General features: G+C 45.8%; 1 protein-coding gene across 3 annotated transcripts in view; it reads left to right on the top strand.

Annotated features, from left to right (window-relative positions):
- Positions 1–22,948, top strand: part of LOC142812623 (COP9 signalosome complex subunit 9) — a 148,445-nt gene that overhangs the window by 64,791 nt on the left and 60,706 nt on the right. For all 3 annotated transcript variants that reach the window (XM_075891640.1, XM_075891648.1, XM_075891634.1), the window contains exon 2: positions 11,659–11,731. In XM_075891640.1, the coding sequence (XP_075747755.1) occupies positions 11,659–11,731 (73 nt within the window). The remainder of the gene's footprint in view (positions 1–11,658; positions 11,732–22,948) is intronic.

The following is a 22,948-nucleotide window of genomic DNA, read 5'->3' as shown; positions in this document are numbered from 1 at the left end:
TGATAGAGTGTGCGAAACCTCGTAACAACAAATATGGTGCAGCGCAATGTTGAGATAGCTGCCAATAGATATACCGTATTTACTCGCATAATTAGTGCCCTCACATAATTTGCGCACCCCTAATATTTTGCCAGCTTTACAAGAAACAAAATTTACTTGCATAATTTACGTGCCCCGACCCGCCCAAGCCGGCTCACTGGCACGCGCACTAAGATACTTTGTACGATTGTGTGCATTGAACGGGCGTGCGCCTCGCCGAGCTGGCGAATACAATGTAACAGAATGCGAGTGTGAAGCCCCTTATTGTGAAGACTTCCCCGAACTAGGGTCCCTAGAACACCGTACCCATCGGAACTACTTGATCTACATTCTATTCGAACGTTTGCCTCCCTCTCCCTATCTCTATGATCTCTACCATTAAAACGTATGCTGGTGTCACTAATTAAAGTGTAAGGGCATGGACAATTTTCTGCATTGGAATCAAGGAAGCGTAAGGTGTAACGGCATGGACAATTTTCTGCATTGGAATCAAGGAAGCGCCTGTTGCATCAACTGTTCCCCTCTTTCTCAAGGTCCGCGCTGAAATGCACGCTTGTTTGATTTCGGAAGTTTGAGTCTTGCATCTGTCCGTCGCGTTTTTCCTTTTCTCTTGCGATGGCCTACGAGAATTATATATATACGGCAAAATTCAAGCTCGCTGTTGTGAAGTCGGCCAAAGAAAACTGGAACCGTGTCGCTACCGAGCACTTCAGCGAAAACTTTATCGTGTGACGATCGGCGCGATCGGCACAGGAGGAAGCAAAGTGTGCGCTTGCTAATACAATTTTTCTGCCATTAAAGTAGGCTTTTTAAATTATATGCGAATGCTTAGGTTCTTAGGTACCGCCATGTCGTGGGACCTAGTCTCACCCAGCATTGTTGAGATGAAGGAAATGAGGCATTTGAAAGTGCTCGACAAAACCGAAGACGATGCGCGTTGGGAGGACGGTGATAGCGGCTGCGACGATATTTCTCAATCGAAACTTTTGATTAGCAATTCCCCCTGGACCGTCCCTGACCGGATCTGACTGGTTAAAGTACGTGATGATTCTGTTTAATTAACAAGTACACTTTGTTTGTGCTTTAATTTATTGTTTTTACTGTATATAGTGTGTGCACTAGAACTATTGCACATTATGTCCTATGAATTCGGGAAATGACCGCGTAATTTGCACACTCCTTTCTGATAGCCCCAAAATCACGATAAAAAAGTGTGTGAGTAAATTATGCGAATAAATACAGTAGCATAAGCTTTAGGGGACAGGGTAACCAAAAATATATTTAAAAATTATTTTTGTTTCTTTTTGTGCAATTTGAAATCTGCAGCCTTTTCTGAACCAGAATCAGTCATTTGTTCTAGCGTTACTTTTTTTTCTGTCTATAAAACTCATATTTTGAAACTTATGTGGTGGCCTGCTTTACCCCTTGTAGGTACGTTTCACCTAAGCGCACATGCGGGCAGCTAAAAATTCACCCAAATGAAAGGCACAAATTTTTTGACAAGTTTAGTGGCAATCATATTCGGTCCGGCAACAACTGCTTCATCTGCCGTGTCAATGCTTAGCCGCAGGTAAAATTACTTTGCGGGTGTTTTTTGCACGTGTTGTTTACGGTCGCTGTTCACAAAGATCTAAATGTATTATCGTTTAGCCATTAGAATAAATAAAAGCAGCTTAGAGGACATGCGAAAGGCTGTCTGGGCCACGTATTTTGTAGGGTCTCGAGTTGGCGAGCGCCATCACCACATTCTTGGAGTGAATGAACACAGCAGACGCGGTCGGAACAAACCAAACAATAACACACATTTATTTAACTGCTTTTTGATCAACGATATCGTGAGCCAAATACTTATAACATCACTCGAGCTCAACACGCTAAGACATCCTTACACAATGTTAGACAACACTCAAGGACATGATAAACAAGGCGGTGTCGCTAACGCCTGACTCACTACTAGGGCCCCGGCAGACGGCCTGCGGTGCCGTGCACTGGGGGCCCACTGCGAGAAACAATCGATCGCGCCAACCGCCACCAGCCAAAAGAAACTCGCTCAACTCTGTCGCTTGCCACCAAGGCTTGCCTTCTCCCAAGGGTCACTGCCGGCGCTACCGCTCTACCAACCATGACGATGATAGTGGTGATCACCGCTCGCGAACACTACGCCACCTATCACTCGATAATTGTCACCATCGAAATACGACTTCTGTGCGAGACACGTATGCCACGCGACGCAAACGATTTTACAGGGGGTTGTCAGCACCCCCACTTTCTCCCAACCTTAATTCAAATTATATTCTGGAAAGAAAAGAAATCTGCTGCACAAGCTCTAATAAAACATGACAACCCATGTCCCTACATAATGTCTGTGCACCACGACACCGCCGCCAGTCGACACTGCTGCACTGTTCATTTCGATAACTTCACCTCAGTACCGGTCCCGTAACAGCAACGTTTCCGTCGGCGCTACGATTCGTCACTTGCGCTGGCACGTCTCCCGGTTGCGACCAGCACTCACAAGGGCACCGGACTGCAGGCATTTGCGCAGGTCCCAGGCATCTCCATCGCCCGACCTCACAACCGCATTCCTGGCCAGCGGCGCTGACGCCGCTGGCCAGGAATGCCAGCTGCTGATGTAACCTGCAGCTGGCAGAAGACAGCCAGCCGCGAGTTACATCACTCCCGCTGCATACATTTCAAAACATTAGAAAGAACAATGCAGTAGGCCAAAGGGAAGGGAGCTTCGGGCTCGTCGCCCACGTGGTACGATGGTCAGTACTGCTAGCTAATACATCGGCGGTAGCCGAGACGCCCATCAAAATACAACAAAAATCACTTTTTCTTCACTCCTGCATCACGAGATGAAAAAAAAAAAAAAGTGAGGGAAGCAAAGTGCAACACCTCCACGCCACGATCCACCTAGTTGTGCCACATGCGACAGGCGGCTGCGCAGAGCCTTAGGCCTAATGAGTCGCTCGACAACAACTGGCATACACCCAGCCTAGGCGCAGAAGAGGCAGCCGCAAGGAGACATCCACTCTTTAAGGTGGCCCTATCGCTCGCCGCACACAGCAGCTTATCGAGCGATCGGCGTCCATCGTCCCGGATAGTGTCGCGACGCCGTGGCGTCGAGCCGCAATACCAAACAGCAATGACGCCCGGCTCCCTGAGCCCAGAAGAGATAGAAGCTATTAACAGAAAATCGGACCACCCATGAGGCTTTCGTACTCACTCGCTTCGGGCCTGGCCTACAATACACGTGCTCTAAGCTTTGCTCACCCCAGGATGCAGACCGCATGGCTCTTGTCCCACCTCAATAACGTTCTTGCAAACCAACAACAATAACAAAAAACACTTGCAAGCAGAAAATAAAACTCAATCTGCGGACAAGTTCAAACACGTCACAAAACCGATCTCCTCGCTTCCCAACAAAGCACACCTCCGACGTTAGCAAAAAAGTCCCTCTAGGCCTACTCTACCCTGGCTCTAAACAAAAGCTTGTACCGAACTGCAAAAACTGTCGTCCGATGCTCTAAGAGCCCCAGGTTGGACACCAGTGTGGGGTCTCAAGTTGGCGAGCGCCATCACCGCGCTGTTGGAGTAAACCAACACAGCAGACGCGATCAGAACTAGTGAAACAATAACACACATTTATTTAACTGCTTTTTGATCGACAATATCGTCAGCCAAATAATTATAACATCAATCGTGATCAACAAGCTAAGACATCCTTGCACATTATTAAACAACACTCAAGGACATGACAAACAAGGCAGTGTTGCTAACGCCTAACTTGCCACAAGGGCCCTGGAAGACTGCTCGCGGTGCCCTGTACCGGGGGCCCACTGGGAGAGACAACCGCTCGCGTCAACCGCCACCAGCCGAAGGAGACTCGCTCAATTCTCTCGCCTGCCACCAAGGCTTGCCTTCCCCCAGGGGTCACCACCAGCACCAGCGCTCTACCAACTATGATCATTATAGTGGTGATCACCGCTCGCAAACACAATGCCACCTATCGCTCAATAGTTGTCACCCTGGAAATGCGGCTTTTGTGCGAGACACGTGCACCACGTGGCGCAATCAACATTACAGGGGGTGTCAGCACACCCACAATTTCCACATGGCATCAAGAGATACCAATACATCATATGTCCTTTGCCCGAAGTACGCTGATACCTGGTGCAAATTCAACAAAGCCCACTTCACTATTGAATTCACTATATGTTCACGAAGAACACCTTTCGGCATCTGTTCTTGAGGCTGTCAAGACAATTTATGAGCAACTTGCTAATCCTAAATTAGTTGCGAAATGCCTCCATGGGAAAACTCGAAACCCCAACGAGTTGTTCAACAGTGTCGTGTGGTAGCATGCTCTAAAAAAAACGTGTTTATTGGACATTTAACACTGAAAGTATGCAGTCTTGATGCTGTAATTACTTTAATGATGGCAATATAGCTCATGTGAATGTGCTGAACTCGTTTGGAATTTCGCCAGGTCGCTGCACAGTGCAGGGCTTTCGCGCACTTGACCTGCATCTACAGTACTTCGCTGACAGGGCTGCGAAGCAGGCGACGAAGGAGGCCTGCCAGTCCAGACGCCTCTACTCAAAAAGAAATAGTGATATTGGTGATGAGTATGTGGCTGGTGCCTATTAACAGTGACCTTTAATCGGCACTTTTGAAATACAGCATATTTTCTATTTCAAATGCAATTATCTCAGAACCAGATTTTTTTTTACTAATGTACCTTTTTCTCAGCAACCACTGTATCTAGAAACATAGATTTCCATTAGTATTTAGAGAACATGCTAGAGAATATACTGAAGCAGAATTATTCTTGTGTGAGGAAGTATTTTCTAACACATCTAATACCAAATAATTGGTAATAATTAGGTTCCTGAAGTAAAAAGAAATACAAAAAATTGACATTACAAGTTTCAGAAGTAATTCTGCTTCAGTAAGAAGAATGACTTATGGTCATAATGATAGTAAAATAACGGCTGTAACTTTTATGGTTATAGAGAAAAAGATACATAGAGTTGGCCTAAAATACATTGCGGGCATAGGGCTTACCCTCTTTCCTTAAGCTGATATAACAATGATAATGTTACGAGTAACTTGTTTAATGATCTATTCACAGCGCACAGAACTCGACGAGTAAGATGGCGCCAGACCAGCATCCAAGGCAAAAAACCCACTTCGTCCTCCTCTTTCATGCAGCCGTGTTTAGCGGCTGTTTTGTATCATAACCCCCGGCGGTAGAAGCACCGTCCCGGTGCTAAATTTACGCAGATGATGTCGAAGGGGGGTAATAGGGCTTTAGCCGAGCCACGTGAACAATGTCGCTCGGAGCTGACGATGACTTTGTTGGATCAGTTGGAACAATCTCGTACGTGACGTCTGTCACTTGGCGAACGATACGGAATGGTCCAGTGTAGGGCGACAACAGTTTTTCCGACAGTCCCACACGCCGAGTAGGTGACTAGAGGAGCACGAGAGAACCCGGAGAAAAGTGCACGTCCCTATGGTGAGAATTGTAGAGCTGTTGTTGGCGCGCCTGTGAAGCCTGTAGACGGTTACGGGCGACTTGGCGCGCGTGGTCGGCGCGGGCAATGGCTTCACCAGCATATTCAGTGGCCGCAGGTAGTAACGTGTCTAAAGGTAGAGTTGGGTCCCGGCCATATAGTAGATAGAAGGGCGAATATCTGGCAGTGTTGTGACGAGATGAGTTGTAGGCGAACGTCACATACGGCAAATGAATGTCCCAATCGTGGTGGTCTGGCGCAATGTATTTGGCAAGCATATCGGTTAGGGTCCTGTTAAGGCGCTCCGTGAGGCCATTTGACTGGGGATGGTACGACGTAGTAAATTTGTGCTTGGTATGACAAGACCTCAGGATTTCATGAACGACAGCTGATAAGAACGTGCGGCCACTGTCGGTGAGAAGTTGACGGGGAGCACCGTGCACTAATATTATGTTGTACAGCAGAAAGTCTGCAACGTCGGTAGCGCAGCTGGTCGGGAACGCTCGTGTGATTGCGTACCGCGTCGAGTAGTTCGTGGCAACAGCAATCCATTTATTTCCGGCTGTGGAGAGTGGAAAAGGGCTTAACAGGTCGAGACCAACTCGAAAGAAAGGCTCGTTGCGAACGTCGATCGGCTGAAGGTAGCCGGCTGGGAGGGCAGACGGCGTTTTGCGACGCTGACAGGGCTCACAAGCGGCAACATAGGGTCGAACAGAGCGGGCAAGTCCAGGCCAAAAAAACCGACGTCGTACTAGATCGTACGTGCGAGAAACGCCCAAATGGCCTGTTATGGGAGCGTCATGGAGTTGATGCAGGACAGAGGAACGCAGGTGCGCTGGGATGACAGGAAGTAAGTCTGATCTGAAGGAATCAAGGTTTCGGCGATATAGGATCCCGTCTTTCACCAAAAACATTCGTAGGGACGGCTCGCGTGGCGTTGACTCCAGTTTGTCAATGATGGCTCGTAAAGAAGCATCCCGACGTTGCTCTTCGCCAATGGTTAACAGCTGCGACACGGAAAAAACGTCCGTGATAGCGTCGGTATCGGTTGCTTCGTCAACAGGGTAGCGGGATAAACAATCCACATCCTGATGTAATCGCCCTGTTTTGTACATTACAGAGAACGTGTACTCTTGAAGGCGTAGAGCCCAACGAGCGAGACGTCCCGTGGGGTCCTTCAGGGAGGCTAGCCAGCAGAGCGCGTGATGATCCGTGACAACACGGAATGAGCGCCCGTACAGGTATGGGCGAAACTTGGCGACTGCCCATACAAGGGCGAGGCACTCGCGCTCCGTGATGGAATAGTTGCGCTCGGCTGGAGATAGTAGTCGACTTGCGTAGGCTATAACACGGTCGTGTCCGCGTTGTTGCTGCATTAGCACAGCTCCTATGCCGTGTCCACTGGCGTCCGTGTGAACCTCGGTTGGGGCTAATGGATCAAAGTGAGCCAAGATTGGTGGCATTGTAAGCAGTGTCGTAAGTTGCGAAAACGATGACGCTTGATCATGGCCCCAGGTAAATGAGGCGTCTTTCTTCAAGAGGTCTGTGAGTGGGTGTGCAATGGTCGCAAAGTCCTTAACAAAGCGTCTGAAATACGAGCACAACCCCATAAAACTGCGGACATCCTTTGTGGTCCTCGGAACGGGAAAGTTCGTGACTGCACGAATTTTCTCTGGGTCTGGACGCACGCCTTGGGCATCGACAAGGTGACCAAGCACGGAAATTTGGCGACGAGCGAAGTGGCCTTTGGAGGCGTTAAGCTGGAGTCCGGCTCGACGAAAAACGTCCAAAATAGCTGACAAACGATCAAGATCCGAGTCGAATGTGGGCGAAAAGACAATAACATCGTCAAGGTAACACAAGCAGGTGGACCATTTCAACCTTTGGAGCAATCAGTCCATCATTCTTTCAAATGTGGCTGGTGCGTTGCAGAGTCCAAAGGGTATCACCTTAAACTGATAAAAACCATCAGGAGTGATGAATGCGGTCTTCTCACGGTCCATCTCGTCGACGGCTATCTGCCAGTACCTTGACCGAAGGTCAATAGTTGAAAAATAGGTGGCACCGTGCAGGCAGTCGAGGGCGTCGTCGATGCGAGGTAAAGGAGAAACGTCTTTTTTGGTAATTTTGTTAAGGTGACGGTAATCCACACAAAAGCGCCATGTTCCATCTTTCTTTTTCACAAGGACGACTGGAGAAGCCCAGGGGCTGCATGAAGGCTCGATAATGTTTTTCGCAAGCATTTTGCCGACTTCATGTTGTAATATTGCACGCTCCGATGCCGACACACGGTAGGGGCGTCGGTGAATGGGGGTTGCATGGCCAGTATTTATGCGATGGGTGACAATGGTCGTTTGGCCTAAAGAGTTGCTGGCAAAGTCGAAAATGCTACGATAGCCCTCAAGAACGGCAAAGCGCTGAAGCTTGCTCAGACGTGAGGTCCGATGACACCATTCGCTCAATGTCGACACCCCAAGAACGTGATGGAGTGGAACCACTGACTGAGCTGCAGCAATCGTCAACTCTGAAGGGCTCGACATGGTCATCTTGGAGAGCAGTAATTTTGGCCTGTGGCAGAACTTGGGTGGTGAGTGAAAAGTTGACCAGTGGAAGGAAGGTGCGGTTTCTCTTAATCGTCAGAATCATATGCGGCACAGCAACCCCATGCGTAAGCATCACTGCAGGAAGCGGGGCCACCATGTAATCACCATCAGGTACTGGCGGCGTGGAGGATAAGTCGACATGTGTGACGGAGTTAGGAGGGAGACGCGTGAAATCAATGCAGCAGAGGCTGGTTTGCGGTGGGCTAGGCGTTTCGGAAAAGAGGGGTAAATCGAGATGGAGAGAGCCAGCTGAACAGTCTATGAGGGCAGAGTGCGTGGCTAGAAAATCCATACCGAGAATGAGTTCATGAGGGCAATGTTCAATAACGGCGAAAAGAACGACAGTGCTTCTCTCCCCAATAGACACTCGCGCAGAGCACATGTCAAGAATTGCGGCAGTTCCTCTATCGGCGACTCGTACAGCTCGGTTGAGGGCGGGCGTGACAACTTTTCTAAGTCGGCGGCGAAGGTTAGCATTCATAATGGACACATGCGCGCCAGTATCTATCAACGCACTGACACGAACATTGTCAACAGTAACGTCCAAAAGGTTCCGGTTCGTTGTTAACGTTAATCGAGGATTTCTTACGAAGGTCGTCAACGTAGCTCCACCTCCAGAAGCTGCACGGCCTAGTTTTCCGGTCGGAGATGCTGCGAATAGGTCGGGGAGGCAGCACGGCGTTGTGGGGGCGACCGGGACTGACGGCGAGCAGGGGACAGTGACCGGTCGTAGCGAGGTCTGCTCAGAGGTGCTGTAGGAGCGGAAAATATGGTCGGCGTTGAAAGAGAAAGTGATGGGGACGACTGGCAAGCAGAAGTGGCGTGATACGGAGGTGCATAATGGGACGGTGGAGCCCAGCGGCTGCGGCAGTGACGTGCGATATGACCAACGCGTCGACAGTTGAAACATATGGGCCTGTCATCAAGGGTACGCCATTCGGACGGATTGCGTTGTATGCGTGGAGCAGAAGGGGGACGAAAAGAAGGCGCAGCAGAGTATACGGCAGGTACAGGATGTAGGCCGACATTCGATAGCTCTTGACGAACGACGGCTTGTATCAAAGAAATCGTGGTCGGGGAAGGCGTAGGCGTCGGTAGTGGCGTGGCTACCGGTTGTGCTGCCTCGACCTTTCGACGAATGATGCGTGTGAGGTTGTCACATGGAGGGGTCTGGTGGAAGACGTCGTCACACGAAGAGGTGGCCGCTGTGTTCGGAAGGCGCACGATGTTTTGGGCTACACGGCGGGCTTTAGCTTGTTCGAGACGTCGGCATTCTTTAAGGATGTTGTCGATCCTCGAGATGTTGTTAAAAACCAGCAGGTTGAAAGCATCGTCGGCAATGCCTTTCAAGACGTGGTTAACCTTTTCGTCTTCGGACATGGACTGGTCGGCCTTGGAACAAAGGGCCAAAACGTCAAGAATGTAGGAGACGTAGGATTCGGTAGAAGACTGGGCCCGTGTAGCAAGAGTCTTCTTCGCAGCGAGCTGACGACCACATAAATCGCCAAACAGGTGGCGTATCTTTGAAGAGATCCCAGCTCGTTATGTCGGCTTCGTGGCTTTCAAACCATGTTCGGGGTGTGCCGTCCAGGTAGAAAAGCACGTTGGCGAGCATGAGCGTGGGATCCCAGCGGTGAGTTTCACTGACGCGCTCGTACCGCTTCAGCCAAGTGTCGAGATCGATCGTACCATCACCGGAGAAAGTGCCGGGATCCCGGAGGTGTGGGAGTGTGACGTAGGTGGTGGCTTGGACTGACGAGGGCGGCGTAGAGGAAGTACCAGCAATCGAAGCAATCGCAGCAATCGATGCGACCGCTGCGCGTCTCCATCGAGGTACAGGGGTCGTCCACCTCCACCAATAATGTTACAAGTAACTTGTTTATTGATCTATTCACAGCGCACAGAACTCGACGAGTAAGATTGCGCCAGACCAGCATCCAACGGAAAAACCCACTTCGTCCTCCTCTTTCATGCAGCCGTGTTTAGCGGCTGTTTTGTATCAATATTAATGCAGAATTGAGTAGATAGGCCCATGTGTCGGTAATTAAAGGTGGAGCTCGCTCGGATTCACTTACCAAATATATGTTGTGCTCAGGGCTCACTCAAACTCAGACTCACCAATTTCTACTTCAACCTGACTTGCACGAACTTGTACTTACGAAAATTTTCCTCAACCGGGCTTAGTCAGACTTAAACTCGTTAAAATATTACTCACCCGTACTCACTCGTGGACCAATCTTAGTCTCAGTGAGTCTATAGTCATGAGTCAGTTTGCCTATCTATGCTGGAAGAATCCTATTAGGACTCATTACTATCTGGAATGATCTTATTAGGACCTTGTTGACATTTTCGTCTAGCCGCAGCTGTTTGAGCTTTAGCAGCGGGCTCCTGTTGGTGTTGTTGGCAAGCCGCAACTTGCTGCGCTCTTGGCTCTGTGTTAGCTTCGTGGCATTGTTTTGCCGCTGCTTCTCGAGCTCGGAACTCGGGGTTGAGTCATGACGTTGTCGTTGGTGCTGCTGCATGGAGCACTTTACGTTTGCACCCCTCTATGACTGTGGTGAGGGCTGTGATGTGGCCGCTTTTATCAGCAGTTTCTACTGGTATTTTGTTACCATGGGGTTGAGAGAGTGAGACCATCTCATGCAAAGCTGTGTAGTTTATGTTTTATTTGAGTAAGTGTGTGCAGAATGGAATATAAGTCATGTTCTTGTGCATTGAAATGCTTGGAAGCAGGGTTGCCTCGCTCTATTTTGAAACCATATGCGCTCTTCGTGTGCTCTACGAACAGTTTTGTGGGCAACATCATGTCATTTGATTACTGCGTTTGTTTTCGAGCAGCTTGCAAGTGGTGCAGCGCCTGTATATGGTCTATTTCTGAGCCGTATGCTCGCTATGAATGCTCTGTATATGATCGGCACAACACCTCTGTTTTGTCATGCTGGGGACCACAACTATGACGGACACGGTGGGAGCTCAAGGAGCTTCACTCCTAAATATTTTGCTGCTTCAAAGTGGCCGTGCTCTCCTGGGGTGTTTCAGAGGACTGACACATTACTTCTTGGAATCCTACCAGTGGAACTGCAAAGCGCCATCCATCTTGGCATTCATTGTGTAGTAGGACAGTACACAATAATATGGGCCTAGCTAGAGCATGGGATGAATTGGTTTAAAGTAGGTAATCGGTTTTTGTCTTCTAATGAAAATGAACTTGTGCGAAATTGGTCAGCTTTTTACATTGCTTACTCACAAAGTGGCATTGTTTGGGATTCTTGAGCAGGTCATTACCAAATGCATTCTGCTTTTGCTGTCATTTGTAGTCCTAAAAAGAGGTAAGGTGTGCAAATGCATGCATGCACACACATCATGGAAAGACAACATAATTGCCATTTGTGTTTTGTACTGTTTTTTGTTTGTGTTTCCACTCTTTTTTTGAATGATGAATGTCCACCAACTAGACCAGCTTTCTACCATCCGTGATGATGAATTCATTACAGGCTGGAGGTTCTGGGGGCCTGCTGATGGATCTGGCTGCAAATGAAAAGTCAGTCCATGCCGACTTCTACAATGGTATGTAACAGAAAATGTCTGTTGGGTGGTTGTTTCCTGTCACATTTCCTTAGATGTTGTCTAGAGAGGCTGTGGATGCAGCTTGCGCTGAAGTATGACATGGCTCAGTTTGGCGACATAAGTTAATGGATTTTAGCATTGATAGTGTTTCTTTCAGTATTCATGGTGTGTTTGGTGCATTTGTGTTGAGGCTAACAGGGAGTTGTGGAGACTTTGGAGAAACCTGTCTAATACAAGCCGAGAAATCAAATGCTTGGCTTGCAAGGCTTTAGTACGGCCAATTTAGGATTGCAGAAAGGTAATTTAGCAACTGCATAGAAATGTAATTTCAATAAACTATACTAAAAAATGTAGAGGCAATACTGAAAAACACAGCAACTGTATTAATCTTGCCAGAGTTTCTTGACTCCGTGGAAAGTTAGCCCTGGAACTTACTGTTTTCTTGGAGGCAGACTGTGAAAGGGAGGCAGACTGTGAAAGGTAGTACCTGATGCATGCAACTCTAGCCGCGTGAATGGTGTCTGGCTCTCCGTTCTTAGCAGGCAGTATCTCAGCAGCGCTAGCGAAAATTCTAATAGAAAAACTAATACCCTACTAGGTTGTGGACACTAATACATGTATTAGACTAATACCGTATAAGACTAATAGCCTGTACGAGTTTTAATAGACAACACTAATAGGACAAGACCAATAGCCTGTATTAGACTTGTAGCCTACTTCCTATAGCCTGTATTAGGCTCATAGGCTATTTCTAATAGCCTGTATTAGGCTCTTAGGCAGTTTCTAATAGCCTGTATAAGGCTCATAGGAATAAACTAATATCATGTATTAAGTCATAGGCTATTTTAATAGCCTGTATTAGGCTTGTCGGCTGTTTCTAATAGCCTGTACTAGGCTAATAGGCACAATATAATAGCCTCTATTAGGCTAGTAGGCAAAATCTAATAGGCCTTATTAGGCCAGTAAGCATAATCTAATAGCCCCTGTTAAATCACTAGGTGCACAGAAGCAGCGAGCAGGCTTAACCGCATGGATTTTGCCAGTGGCATGTGTGTCGCAGCATATGACACAAATACAGATGTCAAACACTTTATTAAATCACAGAGAGGTCAATTTTCCTCACTTGGCTGCTGCATTGATGGTGTTGCTTGCAGAGTTTGCACCTTCATTATATCTGCAATCTTAATCGCAAGATGCTTATTCATTTCTTTTTTTCTTTTTTCCACTTCCCTGAGGGGGTACTTCGTTACCAGGAAGTGGCTGAAGAAGTCTGGATCTAAAGTAAATCTATACATTATGTTCACAGCAGTAGAGGAGATTGATTATTGAAGCTAAAGACTTTTCACTAGGTAAAATGAAAAATAAGTATTAGTAATAAATAAATAAGAGGGCACGGCACATGCCAAGCGGGCAGGATGGCCAAACGGCTGCTGCTACCTTTGCAGGTGCCCCGCCGCGGTGGTCTAGTGGCTAAGGTACTCGGCTGCTGACTCGCAGGTCGCGGGATCGAATCCCGGCTGCGGCGGCTGCATTTTCGATGGAGGCGGAAATGTTGTAGGCCCGTGTGCTCAGATTTGGGCGCACGTTAAAGAACCCCAGGTGGTCGAAATTTCCGGAGCCCTCCACTACGGCGTTTCTCATAATCATATGGTGGTTTTGGGACGTTAAACCCCACATATCAATCAATCGGCTACCTTTGCAGGCACTGACTTGGATCATCGCCATGATTTCGTCAAGCAACGTGCGCGGGCAGTTTCCACTCTTGCTGTATGACTACGGAAACAAGACATCGGACATCATATAGGACAATCTTCGGTCGACAACAGCGACGTCAGCGATCGCAGGCATACTTAAGGACGGGCACAATGACGGCTACATCAGAGGGCACGGCACATGCCAAGTGGCCAGGATGGCTAAACCGCTGCTGCTACCTTTGCAGGCACTAACTTGGATCATCGCCGTGATTTCGTCAAGCAACGTGCACGGGCAGTTTCCACTCCTGCTACATGACTACGGAAACAAGGCATCGGACATTGTATCGTATCGGACAATCTTCAGTCGACAACGGTGACGTCAGCGATCGCAGGCGTACTTAAGAATGAACACGACGACGGCTACATCAGAGGGCACGGCACATTCCAAGTGGGCAGGATGGCTAAACCGCTGCTGCTACCTTTGCAGGTTGGTGTACATCTTGTTGCAAAAGTGACAATAGATTCTTGATTGTTGTGCCATGCCCTCGGCGATGTTGGTCCATTGCGGTGAAGTGTTGGTTGTCATTACTACATTTGTTAACTTCAGGGGGATGTAGAAGAAAATCTGGGTCCCAAGACTGCTGAATTGTTGCAAATCATTTTAGATAACCAGAAAAAATCTGATGAGAAGATAAACACGATTATAAAAGAAGTACCCAACTAAATGAAAAGTCAGAAAGAATGAACAGCTATCTTAATGCCATGCAGGATATGCAAAAGAAAATCGAAAGGTTAGAAAATATAGTCCAGCAACAAGCAGAACGACTAGTGGATTATGAAAACAGAGGCCGAAGAAATAATCTACTCGTTTTTGGGGTTCCCATGGCCAGAAATGAGGACAAAGCAGATTTGCACGATGCCGTTGTTAACATTTTCAGGAGCAAGCTAGGGGTAGACGTTAAATCGGTAGATAAAATGCATCCACTAGGTAAACAAAGACAAGGCAAAGCAAAACCAGTAATTATGACATTCATGGATTACCGTGAGAAAGAGAAGGTAATGCGTAATTGCAAGAAGCTAAAGGGTACTTCTTTCAGTATCAGTAACGATTACTCAAAAGAAACAGTCAAACTAAAAAAGAAACTACGAGAAAGTTCAGCGCCAGACCGAGCTAAGGGAGCGAGGGTCTCAGTGGTGCATGATAAACAGAAGATGAATGGGCGCGTGTTTGTCTGGGATGATAAAAAAATGAACGCCGTCTTTTTCAATACCGGAGTGACAAGAACGATAGCAGTGTTCAAGCGACGCCAGTATCAAGTGCGCATGATCGACATGAATCCTTTGACTCGGACGGCTCTGCTAGTAGTTCCAAAAATCAATCCCAATCATAGCTACGAATTGTTGTCAAAAATGCTCGTAGCATCGTAAATAAAGTTACAGATTTACAATATCTTTTATTGGCACATAGTCTCCATGTTGTATTACTAACAAAAACATGGCTACGTGATGAAATACGCAGTGATGGCATCGTTCCTCCAGGGTACAAGTTTTTCATGTGGGACAGAGTTACATGAGGCGGCGGTGCTGCTATCACTGTTAAAAGTTCCATCCCAACTTGCATGATACAATGTGATGTTCACGAAACTGTATGGTGTAAGATTACATTCAACAATAGAGTATAGATTATTGGCTCAGTATACGGACCACCTGCGTGTGAGACTCGGTTTCTGGATTTGTTAAGTTATTTTCTGTGTGATCATGTTAACGGGAGCATGTGGTTGATAATGGCCGGAGTCTTCAACTTGCCTCACATAGATTGGCAAAATGTTTTGCCGGGTGAGTCTGAAACAATTATCTGAAAAAACCTTTCGGAAATTAAATTCTGTCGTGGCCTGAAACAAATTGTGCATGAATCAACGAGGGTTACAGGTTCATCGAAGTCATTGTTAGACCTCGTGTTTTTATCTCAAAACATAACAGACGATGTTTTTAATATTTTACATGGCATGTCCGACCACAAAATGTTGTCTTTAGTCGTTAAAACTAGTACATGCAGTTAAGAGAAACTTCTTCCGGTAAAAGTAAAGGACTTTAAAAAGGCAGATGACACTTCCATCATAGATTTTCTCCAGCTCCACTTTAATGATTTCGAGCGAGCATAACATGTTGAATCTATGGAGCAATTGTGGCAGAGATTTAAGGCCAAAATCGTAACTTGCGTTGATCGCTTTGTCCATACTCGTATTAAGAAAACACGTAAACGAAATCTCTGGATAACACGCAGCATTTTAGATATGAAATGGCGAATCACGAGATTAAGGAAAAGCAAAAAAAGAGCGACGGAAGTTGCAGCTATAAGAATCAAGTTGAAAGAAGCCCTTGTGAATTCCAAAAATAATTTCTTTGGCCAAACGCTTATGAACTTCCTTGAAAGTTTGCCATCCAAATTCTGGGGTTACATGAGTGACAGAAAGGAAAGAATTAAGCAGATCGAACATGAGGGTTGTATCCTGACAAAAGTTGAAGACTTAGCAGATACTTTAATCACTTCTTTCAGTCCGTTTTCACAATAGACCAGGGCGATAAGATAGGGGAATCCATCAGTAACAGTGCAACAACCGCAACGGAACCTGTTATTATCAACCGCGAAGGTGTTTTTCAGTTACTGCTTGAGCTAGATGCGAAGAAATGAAGTGGTCCGGATAACCTACCAACAGAGTTTCTCAAGAGATATGCAGACTGGGTCTCGTTTTATTTAGAAATAATATTTGTGAATTCGGTTGAGACGCGATCACTTCCACAAGACTGGCGCAATGCAGTTCTAATTCTGATTTTTAAAAATGGTAACCGCTCGTTAGTAAACGATTACCGGCCCATATCCTTGACGTCGGTTTCCTGTCAAGTTCTGGAACATGTATTAGCAAAACATATTCTTAGTTTTTTTGATTCTAACCAGTTACTTTGCCCAAGCCAACATGGGTTTTGGCATAGTCTTTCTACTGTGACACAATTAGCTTAAACGCTCCATGATTTCAATAAAAACAGCGATGCCCTTCTGCAGACTGATGTAATTTGTGTCGATTTCAGGAAAGCCTTTGATAAAGTCTCTCAATGTAAATTACTTTTCAAGCTTGAAAGATCACGAATAAGCAAAGAAGTATTAAAATGGATAGAGGCCTATTTATCCGCACGTCAACAGGCTGCAAAAATTGAAAATTACACTTCAAGACCACTGGCCGTGTACTCGGGCGTTCCCCAAGGATCTGTTTTCGGACCAATTCTTTTTCTGATATTGGTAATGATCTATGTTCAATAGTTGAGGCTCCCATTAAAATGAAACTTTTTGCAGATAACTGCTTGATTTATTCCCCAGTTACTTGCGAAGGTGACCAAATTAATCTGAACAGGTGCTTACAGGCATTAGATCACTGGCGTATAACATGGGACATGGAAATAAACTATAGCAAGACCACATTTACGCATATTCACTCTAGTGGGCGGGAATTGTCATTCATGTATCACATCGGAAGTCACCCTTTAAATAATGCCGATTGTTTCAAATACCTAGGAGTTAGTATTATGCACACATTGAAATGGCACTCGCATATCAATAACATCTGTTCTAAAGCCAACGAAAAACTGTATTTTCTTAAAAAAACATGAACATGCCACACCAGATGTAAAACTAACTGCTTACAAAACATTCATACGTCCTGTCTTATAGTACGCTAGTATTGTATGGTCGCCTCACCAGAAGGTGTTGTGGACAAAAATTGAAAAAATACAAAAATTAGCAGTTCGTTTCATATGTGGTAGATACCGACGCACACACTCAGTCATACCTTTGTTAAAGTCCTGTGAGCTTGAGTCTTTGGAATATCGCAAGCGAAAACATCACCTCAAATTACTTTTTAAAGGGCCACTCACCAGGCCCCATACCGAATTTTAGTTAGACAGTGGAAGTTGTTTGGTGTCCGATGAGGAACGTTTTGCCACGAAAATTTTTCGAATCGGTTCATTATGAGCGGAGGAAACAGGTTTTTTGAAGCGGCGCGAAACGAGGGTGAGAGGAGGCGAGCTCGAAACCCTTGCCACTCCTCCGCGTAGCCTTCGCGAGCCAAACCTCTTCCCCACCCCCTCCGGCATCCGACCAAGAGGTGACGTGCGCATGACGTGCCCGAACAAGCCCAGCCCCCGTGCGCACGAGCGGCGTTGCTTGGTTGAGGAGCATTATTTTGTGCTCTTTTGTCTGTTTCTGCGGGATTATTTGGAAACGCTGGCTTAGACGCGGTAGAGTAGATGAGCACAATGAGTGCGCTAACGTGTAGGAGCGTTCCACGGCGGCCGTCTGCTTAATGCGCTGACCGCGACGACCCGAACGTATGCGAAACGCTGGCACATTAGCCTCGCATCTCGTAGCATTTCAGGGGAAAAAATGGAAGAGAAACGTGCACAATTTTTTATTGCATCTCATTATTTATTTCAAGTTTTATTATTTTCTTAAAGCAACAAATACATAAACTATGCATGTTGTGTTAAATAATTTTTGCCATGTCACATGGTATACTGTTGACAACGTCAGAGCAGACTCGTCTACGTAGAGGACCAACGCCACCGCATTGCTGTGTACTTAGGGCCATTGCTACGCCTACGTCATGCCCTCATTCTCTATGCGTGCGCCAGTAGAGGGGAGGACGAGCAGCTTTCATCTTGAAATTTGACCCATTTCCGCGACGCGTAGAGTTGCAAATTTTGGCAGACGTGATCATGAACGCTTCGTCTACTCATTGCCCTTGTCAGCTTAAAATTGTCAAACCTGGTGAGTGGCCCTTTAAGATTATAAGCGGGCAATCAAAGATAAATAAAAATTTATATATTCAGCCCCCTGGAAGGCGATATGATCGTCTTAATAATAATAGAGCAATTCAACCTTATTTCACACGCACGGATGCTTTCCGCCACTCCTTTTTCCAGACACAATAGATATGTGGAATAGTTTACCCAATGCGGCTGTGCAACAAACAACATCAGTGGATTTTGCAAATGCATTGGACGGTTTTCTTTGTAGTAATGCGTGCTAAATTTTGTTGTCAGCATTTATTCGTTGATTTTTATGTGTGTAGTCACTGTTGTTTGTTTCTTATTTTTTTATTGTAGGTTATTCATCTCGTATTTATATGTGCTTTTGAATTTTTCTTTTTTGTGCGAACATTATGTACTTTTGCACTCACCCTCTCTGTAATGACCCCAAGCAAGGGGTTGACAGTATCAAATAAATAAAAATAAAATAAAATAAATTATCAAACTGACTCCCAGAGGTGCCAATGCCAGCTATGCAGAGACTGCATAGAGAACACACAGCAAAAACCTTCATGCATAAAAGTGACGGCTTAAAGGGGCACTGACACAAAATTTTAATCTCGAGATGGGTCGTTTATTCGATTGATCAGTATGCATAAGTATTTCTGACCAACTTTTAATGATGTCCGTCACCTGAAAGTTATTTTGTTTCGGGGGCATAAAGCGTACGAAATCTCAAAGGGGCTTTGAGCACCCTGCGACATCGACACTACTGAACGTGTTCAGGGTGGTGCGTGCCGCGCATACCATCTTGAGTGACGATGCGCTCGTAGCAATAACGTCGACGATCCGATTGTTCTTATCGTAATGCGTACTGGCACCAATGCTTGCAGATGCTGTCACTCTTCATGCCCGTTCGCAGTCATGCCGCTTAAATTGATTTCATGAAATTGCCAGAGGCAAACCACCAAGAAAAGACAGGCGAAAAACAAGAGCATGATTCGACGTGTGCTTGTCAGTCAGCATGTCAGGAAACCGTTGCAAGCTGCATCTCTGTTGTTGAAGCGCAGAGAAAGCGGAAAAAGCGGTGGTTTCATTATACGTATGGTACACGCCAACAGGAAGTTATCAAAGGAGCAGTGTATTGAAAAATGCGATCGCTAACAAGTAACACGCAGGTTTCTCAGCGATACTGGGTTACTGCACAGCAGTAACCGCGGGAGGCTGGATAGACGGGGCCATCTGGTGGTGCAAAGCTGAGCCTAACATATTCTATAACGGCCGGGCTAGACTGCACGTACGTGTTCCTGCGCAGTCTAGCTCGGCCATGATTCTACTTATTTGCTGGTGTGCACATTGCATAAATGTCTCAGCATACACCACACAGGAGAGCGTAGCTCAAGCGTGCGTTCCCCGTCCGCCTCCTCTTCACTGCTTGCTAACGGTGTTCATTTTATAACCGCTCTTTTGCAAGGGGTTGACGCGAAAATTATTTGCGACATTCCGAATGGTGGCCGTTCCAAGTGGCAGAATGTTGTTTTCAAAAGTAATCGACCTTTCTGATGGCGATGCTGGTGGCGAGGCGTAACTGAACGTGTGCGCCTAGCAGGCAAAATGTTAGCTGAGTAGCTCAGCTCAACGTCATTGCTTTCTGTTGAGAAGCAGTCAGCTGGGGTAAGGTCTGGATGCCACCGTGAGGAAACGCTAAAAATGGTGGGCTTTCCGGCCTTTTTGTATTGTGTTAGATACTGGGGATATCAATCAATAAAAAGGATAGTCGTCCCTCAGTTGCATTTTTGGTTGCGGATTGCTACTAGGCGGTTGATAACTGCTCATGCATGCAAAAATCTTGAGATGTGTAAATTTGACGTCTGTGCCCCGTTAAGTGAAGAAAATACTGTCTCATGGAAGACCATACAGAAGACTAATGTCTGTCATGCTGACAGTATAGTTATCATCAGCATAGCGAACAAATGGGGTGCAAGCTAAGAGACAAATTCAAGTGTGTACACACCCGATTGACTAGAGCACTTGTTCCACTGCAGTTAAAACAGGGAAGCCAGCAAATATTATGAATAGTACTTTGTACACGCATACCACTCAAGACTGAGTATTTCACTTTGTTCAATGCCGGTTTCGCACCAATTTTCGTCCTGTTACATTGGGTCCCTGTGACGCTGTGGCCAGCTAAACCAGCAGCTAAAAAAATAACCACAGCAGCCTCCCCCACGAAGCAGCTGTCGGTTTTGCTGGCCATAAGGCGTTGGTGCAAGCCATCCGAAATATAGATGCTTTCACGGAGGAGGACCTGAAAAAATTTCATGTTAGACAAGTTGGTTTTGTTCAGAAGAAAAAATGCCAAATATAAAATATCCTGAAATTAGCGTGGCAATATAGTCACAGTGTGGTCACATTCTTTTGTTTTAGCTAATATTGAAGGGCAAGCATACGGCTGCCATGCCCATTTACTGTAGGAGTGTGATGTGAAAGCAAGACTGCTTATCTTTCCATCAATACTCTCATATGGCACCTCCAAGGGGTCATCTAGAGCTTCATGGTTGTCTAGCTCCTCCTCATTTTGGGGCAGCTGAACTTCCTTCTCTGCGAATCTGCGTGGCACTGTATATTCTTAAACTTTATTCTGTTCTTGGTGTTCATTATGGGCCGGCCGATGTTCTTTCACTGCGCATCTGGTTGGCACTGTGTTTCCTTCAGTGCCTTTAAGCTGTGCTTCCTGGCTATGCTTTTTGGGCTTTTCATTGCCACGCTTCTCTGAAATTCAAGTCACCGAGAATGGTAAAGAGTGTAACGTACAGAGTATGACCCATACAGAGGGGAAAGAATGTCTTTCTTTCTGTAGGACTAGACTAACGGTAACTAACAACTTGATACAGGATTATCTATTGTAATGAACACACAAGCGCATTAGCATAATGCATGGAGCAGCTGCACAACACTGCAGGTACACATGGAATCAAATTTGCACAAATATTAATTGGTATCCTGAAGCACTTCATTCGCACAAATACTGCATTTCAAGCATGTGCTACATCCAACCTAACTTTGCTTGAAGTTTTACTTTTGCAAGAACAGCATAGCTTTGCATGTGGTTTTACAGTTGTGTCTATATATAACAAACTGCACGGTCACAAGCAAGCCTTTCATGAAAAGCTTTTCAACCCCCTTTCATAAATGCAAAGAACTAAAGCTCTACCCAAAAGACAAGAGATATCTTGCTGGAGGCAACGCAGTTTCCTTGAATAATTGTTGCAAATCCACTATACATTCACATAAAACATGAGATTGCAGAAATGGCTTCACAGGAAGAGCCAAAGCACCTACAACATCCCTGTTGGCAAATCTTTATTCACTGTGCACCCATACCAACAGCACAAAAAATGGAATGAATATGCCACCAAATCAAGAAAGACAATTTAGATAGGTGCAATGGCAGACAAACATCTGCTAAAAACTACAGGGGCAGAGCTTCACACATTAACAACATAGGTGCGATATAATATATTCCTCATTTGCTCACATCCGATCAAATAAAAGCAGAAAATTTAACACAAGTGGTGTTCTAATCTGCTTATTTCCTGCTGCTTAAGTTGAAGAAACTGAGACTCTGCAGCTGTCAATGTTCCAACTTTAGCTGCAGCAGTAGTGCCCCTACATAGCTTCCACGTGATGTCATAGTCAGATTCTCTTCGTTGGTACCCAAACATGCTGTTCACGGTGACTTTTTTATCTAACCAATGTCATTGTACAGGACACCCAGTGTTTGGTCCCCACGTTCTTTTGTGCTCTGCACGCTGAGGATCATGCAGAGTAAAAAAAAAATTGACTATGCCTAAATGAATAAGCCAACAGATATTTCAAAGTGCACCAACTATCAGTGTTTCTTTGTAACAAATTATGACCAGGTACTACGTGGTGTGCAGGTCACATAACATAACAGATAAACACAACTTACAGTACTGGGCATTGTAAAAGACAACTGATCATGAAATGAGAAATTGAAAGTGCATGCAAAGGTGATGATTTCAATAGAGTGCCCAACATTACAAATATTGTTTCACAAACCTGCTTCAAAGGTCTTGCTGCATAGCGCCTCTTCTGGCATCTTTACATGCGCATTTATTTTTGGCACGCAGTTTTACAACTTCTTCTTGAAGAGCATTGTCTGCTTCCTTTTGATGCTCAGCAGAAAAACAACAAGTCAAGCTGCTGTTTGCGAAACTCTTCCCCTGTATCTCTCAGCCGAAGTTTCTGTGCTTTTTTCAGTCTTTATTTCTGACACAGGCAAAAAAAAAAAATTGTTAGAAACTGGAATTGACAGAAGTGTATGCACCAATATGATCACGCTCATTTACTGGTTAAACAGCTGACGCAACTCAAGCCAGCTGCCTTGGCCACAGCTTTAAACTTTCGCAAATATACGGTGCCAACAAAGTGCAATTACTCTTTTGGTTCTACATGCCAATGAAAACTCTATGAGGCTGCATGTATTGATGTTGCCTGTGTAGTGTAGTAGGCACCTTCATGTGGTCACACAGTTGACCTGGCTGCTTGTTTTTACACCGAATGTGTCTGCATGCAAACTGGTAAACACAGGCTAACTTAGCAGGTGGACTTAAAATAATACCACACAAAGGAAAAAAAAAGCTTTCACACCTTGAAGTAGAAAGCAGAAAAAAAAAGGTAACGAGGCAGCTATACCACT

The sequence above is a fragment of the Rhipicephalus microplus genome, chromosome 1 (assembly GCF_043290135.1).
Source record: "Rhipicephalus microplus isolate Deutch F79 chromosome 1, USDA_Rmic, whole genome shotgun sequence".
NCBI classification, from domain to species: domain Eukaryota; kingdom Metazoa; phylum Arthropoda; class Arachnida; order Ixodida; family Ixodidae; genus Rhipicephalus; species Rhipicephalus microplus.
The sequence above is the reverse complement of the archived record's forward strand: the minus strand, read 5'-3'. Positions and strand labels throughout refer to the sequence as shown.